At 38.6% G+C, this 14,208-nt stretch overlaps 1 protein-coding gene across 1 annotated transcript in view; it reads right to left on the bottom strand.

Annotated features, from left to right (window-relative positions):
- The window catches only part of DAAM2 (dishevelled associated activator of morphogenesis 2), a 114,071-nt gene that overhangs the window by 48,562 nt on the left and 51,301 nt on the right, over positions 1 to 14,208 (bottom strand). The window contains 3 exon segments of the mRNA XM_062489228.1: positions 451 to 554; positions 1,605 to 1,715; positions 9,741 to 10,074. Coding sequence (XP_062345212.1) covers positions 451 to 554; positions 1,605 to 1,715; positions 9,741 to 10,074 — 549 coding nt within the window.

Here is a 14,208-nt window from a genome sequence, read left to right as displayed (position 1 = left end):
ATCCAAAGTAACATTCCTGGTTCCAGCTTTGCAGCAAACTGTAGACATAGAACTTGGAAACTCAGAACCTGCACTTAGATCACACATACTCAGTCACAATGAAATCAATGAACTACTGGCTTTCCTCCTTCATACCAGGACAGGATTTTGTTCCACTTGTGCTTAAAGAGGAAACTATTAGAATGTTTTTAAAATTTTTCATTCTGCCTGCCATCCCCAGAAGATGAGAAGCAAAGCAATTGAGGAACTCCTTTGTCACAGCCTCTGCCAACTTAGTATGTATGTTTCCTACTTCATCCACTGATGATAATTTTAGGATTTTGTTTTTTAATTTTCTTTTTGTTTTTTTAGGGAGACAATTTCAAGAAGAGACAGAGACAGCTGTCTCAAATAGAGAAGTTTCTAAGAAGTCTTTCTGTTCATCAGTAGCTGTTTTCAGAATTTTTTTACCTGTCTAGTGTGGCATTCTCGTGTCCTCTGAGCTTGTCAATGACGGGTTGAATTCCCAGCATTAGAAACTCATATCGGAGATGCAATCGGAACTCCAAATTGTCCTTAAAAAATGGGGGGAAATCAAGTTATTTTTTCCTAAATCTGCCAATCACATTTTAAAAAAAAATTACTTAAAACTTCCGTTCTTCCCTTTTTAATATTCTCTATCCTGACAACAAATTCACGAGATGAGTAATTCCGGTAAAGTAAACAAAAAAGGAATTCATGCCTTTGTTTCCATTTCACTTAAAAGTACATTTACATGCTATGAATTTTACATATGCAGTCATAATGATAGCACACTCCAAGTTGTTCCACAAAGAACAGAAGCCACTGGCGTTTTTCCTGCTAGTCCATTAGAGGTTCCCATTCTGGTTACAGATGAACAGCATTGCAGTCGTCCTCCTATTTTTTCTTTTTATTTGTCATAAAACCATATGTAAAATCATGTATTCTGACAAACATTCTGACATCTATTCAGTGGGATGTTACAGGATTCCCAGAGATAGAGACAAATGCATTGTCAGATAGGTCTCGTGAGCTTGTTGTCTTTTGTGGTTTAACAAAAAACAATATTAAAAGAAAAAGATATTGTCACAAAAGTAACACTTTTAATTAAATAAATTAGTTCAAACTATCCTTCAGACTCAAAAGGAAGTCTTGTTAATAAAAGTAAAAAAACTGATCTTTTTTCTGAAATGTTTCCCTTTGATATTTTAAAATTAAAATGCTTTGATTTTGGCTTTGAGTCAAAACAACATTTCAAAACATTTCTGAAGGTAAACATAAATATTTTCTAAAAAGGCTGGAATAAAAAGGTGAATGCCTTGCAGTTCTTAAAACAAACAAACAAAACCCCACAACCAAAACTGCGAAAAAGCCAACCAAAAAACAACCCAAAGTAATCACTTCAGTGTAAGTAGTCTATGCCATATTGAAGGAGCTTGAAATTAAATAATATGGAAGACATAATAAGACTGATCTTAACAATTAAGCATTTTCCACAAAATATGTCCACTCACTACCACAAGATTTGTGACTTAATCTACTAACCATTTCCAAGGTAACTTAAACATAACATTTCAGAAGGAATTTCCAGGGCAGTGACTCACCTCACCAGCACCTGCATTCAGAACAGCATTGATAAAGGACATGATGGCTGTTTTGAGGTTTACTTCATCTCGGTATCGCCCCATGCTTCGGTCTAGCTCGTTTAACAATGACTGAAACAGAGCAGCAAGATGGGTTAGAGGACATCATCATCTAACTTCTTGCAGGATATATTGAACCTTTTATACAGGGGGAGATAATTGTAAAGAGAAGCTGTTTTGAGGAAAAAAGCCTATGCCTGAAACTTGAAAGTTTTATCCTTGTTCCTTCGCTTACCACCTTTTAACATGAAGCAGACAATTACTGCCTCTTGTTAAGCTCATTTTAGGGATTTTCAAATAACAGGAATATTTGGAATGTGCACACAGATCCAAAGTTCAAAGTTGAATTACATATCTCCACTGGAAGTGCAGTTAAGCTCCAGTTTCCATGTTACAGACTCATGGAATAGTTTGGGTTAAAAATGACTTTTAAAGATCATCTAGTCCTAACCCCCTGCCCTGGGCAGGAACAACTTTCTGCCAGACCAGGCTCCTCGAAGGCCCATCCAGCCTGTCCTCGAACACTTCTAGGGATGAGGCATCTACATCTTCTCAGGCCAACCTCTTCCAGTGCCTTTCTACTCTCATCATAAAAAATCCCCTTTTACCCATTCTATTTCTAGCCTCTTATAGTTTAAACATTATAGCTCTTGTCCTGTCACCACAGGCCCTGGTAAATTGCCTTTCTCCATCTTTCTTATAAGCTTTGTTTATTGAAAGGCTGCTGGAAGTTCTCCCCGGAGGCTGCACATCCCCCTTTCAACCAACCAAGAGGGAGTGCCCAACACAGGAATGATTTTGGTCTAATTTCTGCACACATATTTTACCATAAACTTATGAACATCAGGAGACAAAGGTGAAAAATACTAGAAGAATAACATGGGTGGCCTTTGCCTTAATTAGGATTAATTCCACTTGAATATTTACCAAAAAGGTTATATGCAGAAACTGATTAGCCATGAAAGTAACTCTACTTTTAGCTTTGTGCTGATCACCCTTAATATTCTTTTCAGGATCTTCTCTGATCAGTTCATAATTCCAAGGATGATTTTTCTTACTGAAAGAGTAACAAATTCCATTTGAGATCTGCCAGTTCATCTGTATGAGTCTCACTCCAGCATTAATAATAAATGCCTCACACCCATATATTTGCTTTGCTGTTGCATAAAAAAAGAGAGAATTCTTTTTAGTCTCCCCAAGAAGTTTTGACCAAAAAAGGGATAACAAAGACAAAAATAACTTTTTAGTGTTTGGCTCAGCAGACCATTTATATAACATTTTGAAGCTATGATGCTGAGTAAGGAAGTTCATTTTCCTCTAGTCAGTCTTTTGTCCCTGGTTACTGAAGGTGTTCATTCATAGCAAAATCTTTCCTCTGCTAGTCACCATTGGTCTATCTTGTTTCCTGTAGAAAGCCACAGAGATATGCCTCAAGAAACAGGAGGAATATCCTCCTGTGCATTCTTCAGAGGAAAGTATAACCTCCTGGTTTCATTCTTATTTTTGTGCAATAAAATATTTTAACCTATCATACACTGCTACTGACATCTGTTTTTACATCTGAGTGTAGTATGTTCATTATCAAACAAGCTCAATTTCTTGAACTCCTTTCTCTTGCTGCTTCTCAATTTCCCATCAGGAATTTTCAAATTTCCCTACTCCAGGCATTTGAGCTTCAGTCTCATCCAACACACCAGTAACTGTGTTATGACCAAATAATATTTTGCTAGAAATGGGAATGAGTCTTACATAAAAGCACATGAAATGCCCTACTGAGCCAGACTGGTGATCAGCTCGATCCAGCATACTATCTCTAAGAGTGACAATCAGAAACTGAGAAGTCTTTAAATTCCCCAACAAAACCAACTGTTCAGCTTGACAAACAAGCAGGAGTGAAATAAATGAGATAATTTGATTCTGTTACTGGCAGATTTGACACTGAAACACAAAACACATTTGCCTTCTTGGAATAATTGAATTAGCCATCACTACAGAAGCAGCAAAACCAAGGATGGTTTTGCTGGTTTTCTTCAGAGGCTTCATTCCTATCATATTTTCTAACAGACTTTTAGGAACATGCAAGAATCTATGAAACAGCATATCAGGTACAGCATCCAGACAAGTTGACGGATGCTAACAAAAATTTTCTATCCCACATTTCAGAACACTGAACTAGGAGCAGAATGCAATGAGAGGCAGACCAAATTCAGAACAAGAAAATGCAAAACTGTGTTGCAGTAATCCAATTGAAGAGCAGCATGTCTTCATGCAATTGTTGAGCTTGAGAAGGAAACACTGTAAGTTCTTGCAATTCCTAACAATCAGAGTCTACACCCTCATACTGTGGCCAAACTCCAATATCTCCAACTCTGCAAATGGCTGAGGTTCAAATCTTCACTTGAACATTTCCTGTGAAAAAGATTTCACCACACCTCTTGGAAGCCAGTTCTGTGGTCCAGTTGATCTTATGGTTATAAAGGTTTTTCCTACTATTTAAACAAAACTTTCCTCACTTAATCCCATTATTCCTCATCACTGGCAACCAGTAGGGTTTCATTCAATCTGCAGCAAACCTCAAAAGGCTTTGGTTGAGCCCTAAAGGGAAGAAGGAAATCAAGGGTGAATACAGCCTTTTAATTTGTTCCTTGTTAGATCCTCTACTACAGTTCCAAATTGATCAGATTTCTCCTTACAAATTATGGTCTGTACTGACAGGGATTAACATAAATCAGGCAAGGGGGCTCTGGAAGAAATGCTCCTGGCCTCCACTTTTTCAACTGACAATTTCGAACTTTCTTTATTCATTCACCTCTAGTTTCAAAATTTCTAGCAGCATTAAGGAGGAAAACAAGAGTTTTCTGCCCAAAGCAGCCCAGTTAATATTTCCACCGGCAAGTGAAATCAGCTTCTTTCAGACAGTATCCGACACCTAGGCTCTCACAAGACTAAAAGGAAAATTCTTTCTCCCCACAGGGATCCACAGCTAGATAAGTATTTTAAATAGCAAGCTATGCTGGGAAGAGCACTGGGACATCTTGATAAACTTTTTGGGCAAATAGAGCATTACAACTTTGCAATGTTAATTTTGTCTCAAAATATGGCATGCTAAAAAGTATAATGTGAGACAATGTCATGACACAGAGAAAAGGAGGGAAAACAACAAGCATAAAAATAATCAGAAAGGCAACAGCTTAGGGGAGAGAAAGACTTGCCCCTTTCATAATGGAAACCAGTCATAGATAGGGTAATTCAGACATGGATGACTTTAAAATCAGAGACTCTTCCTTCACAGTTTTCATAGCATTTTATAAAACTCCATCTTCACAAGAAAAAAAAAAAAGATGAAGTAACGTTTTTATTATCACACAGTGAGCCAGTGACAGAACTACACTGAATACATGGAAAAAAATCCCAGCAAGGACAAAAAGGGCTCATCTTCCTAATTCCACATTTCTGCTCTGAGGATTTACTGTTTGGATTTCAAGTGTTTTCTTTCCTCTCTGTTCTTTAAGGGGCAGAGTAGGATTTGTGGTCAAAGTAGAATGTTTCAAACAATTGGATGAAGACACAGTTTTCCAGATTGCCTCAGGAAGGAGACTAAAGGCATGCCCTAATACTACTGTGGTATTTGAGTGGAGGAAGAGTATTACTCTGAAGAGGACAATTTTCAAGGAATATCTTAAGATGAACTACAGACTGCCCTGCTGGACATTAAAGTGAGAATCATTCCAGGCAGAAGGGCATTATAAAAGAAAGGTTAATAATTAGAGCAAGCAAACAGAAAAGCTCAGGCAAGAAGCTGTGGCAAATGTGAGGAAATAGGAACAGTGACTATAAATTGAGACACAAACATAAAGTATGGAATCTTGTTTCAAGTGCCAAGACAAGGATAGTCCCAATATATCTATTAACACACTGAATATCAAAGACACAGGGTGAAGTTGCAGTATGAAAAACAAATTGAATGGAGAAGACTGGAGCCTCAAGAAAAAAGAGTAAGTTCTGACGAGTCTCCCCAGGGCTTTAAATTGAACCCTGACTGAAGCTAGAGGACTGACGATTGTAGTCAGTAGATGAAATGTTGGCAATTTAGAAAGAAATAATATTTTACATCACCTTCAATTCAGAGTAAAATCTGAATTTTTTTTAAGGAAATAGTCCTTCGTATTCATAAAAATTCAATTTATATTTTCCATTAACTTAATGAAAAGTTTTAAAAAGAAAGAACACATCAAGAAGCAAAGACACCCTTTTCAAAGCATTTCAGCACTGATTGATTAATGGTCTTCCATTGGTACTACTTGGTGCAATTTAGTTAATTTGGACTAAAAACATTCATAATGCTCAGGAACTGCACTGTCATTTGAATTTTGACTTCAGAAACACTAGTATAAAACAGTAAGTTTTCTATTCAAGTAATAGGAGCTATTGCAGGACAGAGTTCATATAAGTTTAGAAAGAGCCACACCTTAAGTCACAGCTTTCCTTCTCCACTAATTCACCAGTTGCTGAGTCTTCTGACAACTTTTGGCACCTGTGCCAGGTAGCAGGAGTTCTGTTTAGAGCACTGACTAGCAATAACTTCTTACATTCAACAAAATATGCCATGTTTTATGGTTCTGTGTTAAATACACGATCTCTACGCTCCACCACACTTGTGAAAAATGGAAATTATCACTGTTTCAATCTAAAGTTGTCAGCAGCAAGTTATTCAGGAGCTCAAGTTTTAGACAGCTGTCAGTGAATCATTCTGAACATCTCTAACTTCTTACAAAAAGGAGTGGAAGCAGAACCCTGTACTCCAAATTATTACTCATTACAATGATATTCTTCTTCAAAAGGAAGAAAAATTGTTTTGGGGAAAAGTAGATCTGTATTAATGTTAATTACATTAATATCGTAATTCCCCAACAGGCATAGTGCTGGTCACCACAAATGACATGAGGGAGAATGGGACTCATAGGTTCACTGTTACCTGCAAGAGTTGAAAATAAATCCAAACAGATATCATACGAAGTGACAGCTTTCACAGATGAGGAGGAATAAATTGACAGCAAGATGGCTGAATGGGATGACAAATATTTTCAACTACTATTGTCAGGAAGCCAACTTAAGGAAAAGCAACACTGGCACTGATATTGTCAGAGGTCAGCATCACCTGTAAGTTATTTATTGGACATTCCAATAAAAGTGAGGTCAATACCATTTCCAGAAAGCTCTACACTTTTACTTCACAAGAACTGAGTTGATTTCCAAAATCTGAGATTATTTTCCTCTTATGCATTGTGTTTCTAATTTGGCCATTGTCTTGCAGAGCTAGATATAGAGAAAGATTGAGCAGTGCCTTTACAGTTCCCAACTTTCCTTGCCCCCACCAATCAGAATCAGTCTGAAGTGATGGACCACAAAGGCAAAGGAATAAATTTCTACTCTGGATAATTTCTCCTGTTCCTACAGTTTAGCTCACAGTTTTATTACTTTCACAGAAAGTATTCTTGTTTGTGGGTTCTGCCAGATTCCTCACTTGTGGTGGATAGTTTTCAACATAGGAGTGTTTAGGTGTGGCTGGTCAAAGTCAGGCTGCAAAGTTTAATGTTTGCTGCAAGCTCCACACTTTTTAGACACTTCAATACACCGAATGATGCTGCTAGATGTTCAAGCTGCAGGAAACACAGCCCCCAAAGGGTTCAGTTTCACACCTAAAGGATTTCTTCAGACACTTGCAAACTCTGGGTTACAAAGACTACATTCAGGACTAGGATTAAAATAGGATAAAAGAAGGCTTTTGTTGTACACTACATCTTTGAACCTACAGGAAAGGTACAGAAGAAGCATTTTTGAGCTCATCCTTCTTTTAAAATGGCTTCCTATGTTCAAGTTACAGTGGATGCTTTCCATGACAATAAGATGCAAGACTATTCTGAGACAGAAGTGCAGGAGGGAAAGAGGTAAAGAGATGGATCACTCTCAAAATTAAGTGCTAGAGTATCAGAGAAACTTCCTCTAAAATGTAAGAAAGACCATGACCACATTTGTTTCTTCAGGATTTAAAAATTTCTCAGTCTTCTGTTAGAAGAATAACTGGAGATGGATGAGGAATGTCTTTGGATGAACACTTACCTCCTCAAAATTAAACTCAAGCTATTGCTGAGTGTAGCAGAAAATCCCATTCCAATCTCTAAACACAAGTATTAGTAATTGAAAACAAGAACACATTCCTTCTGCTAAATAATTTGGGGGCTGGGTGGGGCTTTTTTTTTTTTTTTTTACTTGAGAAATAAAAGAGAGTATCCATTTATATTTCCTTTTTCCCAAATGGAAAAGTATTTTGACAAGTGCAGCATTTATGCAAAGTATTTTCATCAATGTAAGAGACTGGCAAGCACCTGCAAATCATTCCACCAGATTCCTCAAAAGTTACCCCATTTTGCCCAGCAATGACTTACCTTGGTTATTCAGTAACTTTTAAATCAACAGAAACAGAGAGAGAGAGAGAGAGAGAGAGAGAGAGAGAGAGAGAGACACAGAACACCCAACTAGGGTAAACTCAGCATCTATCCCATAAGGGCTTATTAAGCAGAGTCAATTGGTCCAGTAAGGGCAAGTTAAGCACAGGACCACAAGTGGAGTCAGGCTTGTGAGTTATTGATTTTTGCTAAGCAGCTCAAGTTATCCCCACCTGTCTCCCAGCTATAAAAGAATGTCATATTAGCTCAGGAAGGATTCTTTATTTCAGCTAATTACTAGAAAACAAGCTGACTTTAAATTTTTCTCCTTCTCCTCCATAGGCAGTTCCCAACAATCTCTACACCATAGCTCATGTATATGGCTTATGCTTCCTGTATCTGCACTGCTCATTCCTATCCTACCCCTGTACTAAAGAATAGTGACACATGACTGCAGCTATGATCTCTTCACCTTCCAAGTTTTACTGTAATTATGATTTTCTCTATTGTAATAGCTTCAAGAGCTTTCAACAGAGGCTGAAAATCTCCCAATTCTGGAGCCAGACATCATGTGTCACCTGCATAGTGAAGACACACATCAAGTTTGAATACACAGGCAATGCAAACGGGGCAGTGCACGCAGAGGGATGGACTTGCCAGTGCCAAATACAGGTTAATGCCAAATCAGAATGTCCTGCATCTGTGTCCCAGGTCTGAGCCGCAGGCAGTGAATCCCACAGTGCATTTGGTTCTAACACACACATTGGCAGCTACTGTCCACCAGCACAAGTTGTTTCCCCATTCACTTTTACAGTAATAAGTTAATTGTAGCCTAAAATCCATTAGCTGAGAAGGAGGTAGGAGATAATGACTGTCAGGATTTGGGATCCAGTGCCTGTTGGCACAACACCGCTCTAATCTTTTCATCTGAGAAAGAACAGTAAATGGGTGAGATTATCCCAAAGATAAGGAGCCACAGCTTCACACACTGCAATAGATTCTCTACTACCTTTTGGTAAAGGTGCTCAGTTCAATGGGAAGAGGAACATCATGGTAGTAGCCAGTAGTTTCCACAATAAAAGCCTGTCACTGACCTACTTCGAGGTCTCAGAATGCATTTCCCTTCCATGGTCTGAATGGGAGTTATTTGAGGCAACAATTGCTAAGTGGTGACGATTCACAAGTTGATTGCCAAGTGGCAAGTGAAGTTCCTCCACTACACATAATTTAATGTATTGTCTCCATTATTTAATCCACAATTATTTTATTAATAAATTAAGGATTTAAAATCAGGATAGAGGCTACTGGAATTCTGTGGCTTCAGATTCTAGAACAGAACAAATCATTACCACCCCAGAAATGCCATCAAACTGAAGTATGAACAGATAATCAGCTTTCATTTAGAACAGCAAACCTCAACCTTCAGGCAAAATACATGGAATTTTAAGTTAGCATCAATGACAAGCAATATGTCTTGAAATATAAATAAATTAATATTAATAATCAATTCGAGGAATTTCCCTTCCTAAAACAAAATGATAAATATTGTCTTTTTACTACTTAGCAGGTTTACAATATATGCACTGTAAAAAATTACTCCCAGCAAGGATTCCTCATTCTGGGTATTTCTGTCAAACTATCCTCCTTTTACCTGGAACCTTGTCCTTTCTGCAGCATAGACTTGGTAGTGAAGCATGGCTTGCAAGACTTTTTTGTGACCATCTGGTACCAAGCAGACAGCCCCTAGGATCTCCAGCACAGCAATCTTGGTCTTAATGTTCTCAGTCCGTAAGCTCTGGGATATGATGTTGATACTTTCTGGATGGGCCAGGACATGAGCCCTCCCCTGGGAGTTGTTCATCAGTGCCTTGATACACCCTATAACGGATGTGTGGATGCGGCTCTCTGAGGTCTCATAGTCCATGCTCTTCAGGAAGTTCAGCAAACAGCTCAGGCCATCCAGCTCAATAAACCTGGTAACAAACCTGAAAAGACAAAAAATAACAAAAAAAAAAAAAAAGTAGGAAAAACAAGGAAAGCAGACCAAATGCACTTTATTCAAAAGACACCATATTATTCAACTCCAGATCTTTAAAAGATGGCAAGTTTTTAGCCTAAATTCACAGAACAATCCCCAGGTATTTAAGAAAACCAAAGCAAACAAACAGAGAAAACATTCCATCTAATAATGGTGTGTTACAGAGTTTCAGGGTAATGATATGTTTGGTCTCTGTGTCCTTTGTTGCAGTTACCACCAAACACTGCTGTGGTTCACCTCAACAGCTGCTGCACTTTCGAGGCTGAAGGGATTCTTTTGAATTGTTCCATCTTACATACACTCTAATACACCCAACATGCAGACTTGTCACCACACCTTCAGTTATGAGTTCAGACTACCTTGAAAACCATTTCTAGGCTTAGCTTTAACTTTCAACCAATACTGCTTATAGGTTCCACCTCCAGGACTTGGGCACACTGACAGAGGCAAGCTCATTCCCATTCTGTCCATCAGTCCTACTGCCTTCACACTCCAATCCCATGTCACGTGTATATGAACATGTTATGTTTAAAAGAGGCGTGTTCTTCCATAAATGGTAATGCTCCTTTGCTCTTGTTGAAAACCAGGGTCAAAAAATCCATATGGGTCAATTTAGACCATGCAAATAGCCCTCTAGACAAATCAATAGAAAAGGATGGAATTAGGTAAATCAGTTCAAACCAAAAATTCTAACAATGTTTCGTTTTAAGTTCTCAGGATTAAAAATGGGGATTCAAAGACATGGAAGGCTTGAAAATAATTTCCCTATATTGCATTGTTTACCTCCTGCCTCCTCTAACATGTTGCTCAGGTAGGTACACTTTTTGAAATGTCTGAATGCAGAACCATGTATATCACACTTGAATTTTCAGTCTTTAAAAATGTACACCAGCAACAATTTGTCCATGGCTGCACTTTGCACAGCACAATATAGAAATGCACTTCAAGCAATTGAAATGTTGCTGACAATAGCCACCTCTGCAACAAATTTAAAATATCAAAATTCTGTGTCATTATGCTTTTACTCAGCCCTTCCTCTTCCCTCATGTACAATCTTTCTTTTTCTGTCCATGAGATGCTGTTACTTATAATCAGTAATAATGGCAGCACCATACTGAAATACCAAATTGCACTGATCTCCATTCATGTCCCTGTACCATCAAGAGAAACCCAAGCTATACTTATATTTCACTGGGTAATAGGGATCTGACATATGTATGGCTTTTTGGTGATTACATTCCACACCACTCAGGAATTTTCAGCACCTACCTGAAAGTTAAACTCACTATGCTGATAGATTTGCCAACTTTCAGCTTCTTTGGGCCAGCAATTTGACCAAAAATATGGAAGAGCCTGGTGCATTCCACAAAGTCTTGGTCTGATATTTGGGTTTTATTCAAAACTGAATTTCAAAGTGACTCTCAGAGTAAGGGCACACACAGGAACACATGCACACCAAAAAAGAAAAGATAGTTCAACAGAACCCTGCTAAGACAATCTGCCAAGTTTCACACAGGTCTGATTGCACATTCTCTGGATGCATCATTTTGTCTACCCCAACAAATCATAGGAGCTAAACCCCCTGTTTCTCCAAACCTAAGAGCAGCATTGGCATCGTGCATCAGGAAGTCAGCCAAAGCAGTTTGTTACTCAAACTGATTATAGAAAGATTCAGACTTAGTTAAGTTTCTGAAATGCATTTAGCTGATAGCTTGGCAAAGAAGACTGAAGCAAGTGCATTCATAGCTAGAAGAGCTGTTGCAAAGGATTTGTTTGGAAAAAGAATAAGCATAAACTCAGCGTGTCACTAAACAACACTGCCAATGAAGTCTGATCACTTCCCTGAGCCTATAAAGAGTGGAGTTGCTGCTCTCTCTACTATGGAAGGGCTACTTTAGATTCTCTGTCTCCTCTTCACTTTCAAGGTTCCATTCTATACTTTATCTATTCCCTCTGTTTTTGGGGGCTGGGGAAAGAAACAATTTTTTTCCCTGTTATTTGAACCTCCAGGACTGAGGGAAGACTTAAGATGAATATGTTTCTAAACTTACAGGGTAATACTGATGAAAACATCCTAAGAAGCAGCAGAGCAAAGGGTCCCCTAAATGCTTTTGGATAGAACGCACGATCTTAAGACAAGCAAGGCACTACAATTTTCATGTATTTTAGCCTGCTCTAATGACTACATGAAAAAAAAAAAGGCAAATGCACAAAAGTCACATTGTCCCAGTTAAGCACAAACTCTCACTAAATTCACTGGCAGTGCAATTTTTCTAGGACTGTTAGGATGAGGTCATTCCAAAAAGAAGGCATGTGCTGGAAAGAGGTGCGTGTCACAAAACTTGATTAATGACATAATTTAAAACAATGTTGGGACTTTCCTGTACTATTCCTAGCCCAGAAAGCAAACAGGGAGTTGTGTTACTCAATAGCAAGCAAAGCCAAGTACCTTTCTATTTCAGCTGCAATCAGAAGCAGGAATCTAATTATGATTTTCATCCTCCCTTTTCTAAACAGTTCCTTATTCTCCAGAAAAGCCAGAAATCATGCTGGGGGAGGTAAAAAAATGGCAAAAGCAATTTCTAGCCCAAAAGATACTCTCAGTATGAAGATTTGCTTGGTGTGGGGAGGTGTGTGAGTCAATGTAAAGGGTAGAAAAAGAGGTGGGAGTTTAGCTGACAGCATGAGAGCCACAGTCCTCACACTGTTGGTGTTTGTTGGTGTTTGTTGGTGTTTGTGCATGTGTCTGTCTCTACACAGATGTCTGCCTGTATGTGCAAAAGTAAAGTCAACTTATACAAGCAAAGGACCTTCTCACACACAGCACACGTGTAACTAACTCCTGTCCTACACAACCTCAGTGCTGCAAAGTAGGGTCTTGTTCTGGACTGGGAGGTGTAAAGTTAGACACACTTGCCAATGCATTCTGGCTAACACATTCAAATACTCAAATGTAAATAAAGCAGAGTGTGTTTTAATAGGTGCTAAACAAGCAAATTAAAGCCTAACCTCACCTCAGACTCTCACTTGACCAGTTTAGCACACTTTAAAAGGCAGGGCACCTCTTTGCCTTTCAAGTTTTAGAGAGTGCTGATCAGAATGAGTTAGCTAGCTCTAATAATAAACCTTTCATCCAAATACAGATGTGGTGGCCTTAGAGGAACTGACCCACTGATGGATTCCAAGTGTTGGGGGCACAGCTTCCCTGTAAGTCTTGATCCAGCTCAGGAAAGTCAGAAAGATCATATGCTGTGGGGGTGCAGAGAGCAGGATGTTCCCACCCTGTTAACAGGCAAGGCTACAATTCCCTGCAGCATTAGTTTTGAACTAGGGGGCACACATAATCCTGATAACTACTGAACTGCTGAAAAATTCAGCATAATGGATTTTGCTGGTTGCATAAATGATCCTCTTCAGTATGCACCTGGATGCAACATTGCTACATCAAACAAAAAAAAATAGCAGGAGGTAAATCTGAATAAAACAAAAGGAGAAATACAGACAGTAAAAGCAATGAGTGATGATTCAGACTAAAGGAGGTATTTTTCAAGGGCTCCAAAAAGCAATGTTTTCCCAGTCCCTTTAAAGTTTTTGCTTTTGCTGCACTTCCGTACCTCCATTCTGGGGCACTGAAATACCAGATGAAAAGTTCTTCTCTCACTGCTTCTGTCCAACAGTTTGTCATCACAATTGTTTATAGTTCTAAGATTTTACAAACCTGAGAGAAAAAGTGTTTCTTTACAAGATGCAGATGTGGCATTTTTGTTCTCTGTGGCTGGGATTGCTCCCTTGTGCTAGGACATAACCTGACTTTATTATTTTAGGGCTGCTCCTAAATACCAAACAAGGTGTACTTGCTCAAAGGGAACCACAAACTGCCCCAGGGATACTCCTGTCCCGTTTTCTACAAAGAGGAAAGGAACTTAAATTTGGATAGTCTGCTTTACTTTTTACTGTTAGAACTGGTGGGTTGGAATAGAGACAGAGATTAGTAATTACTCTGCATTATCCACTAGAAGAGACATAGTTTACAGGAAAATAAAACAGAGATGCATGCGTTGTTCTTCTTTTGATTCCCCTG

The sequence above is a fragment of the Cinclus cinclus genome, chromosome 3 (genome assembly GCF_963662255.1).
Source record: "Cinclus cinclus chromosome 3, bCinCin1.1, whole genome shotgun sequence".
Taxonomy (NCBI): Eukaryota; Metazoa; Chordata; class Aves; order Passeriformes; family Cinclidae; genus Cinclus; species Cinclus cinclus.
Note: the sequence above shows the minus strand (reverse complement) of the source record. Positions and strands in the feature narration are given on the sequence as shown.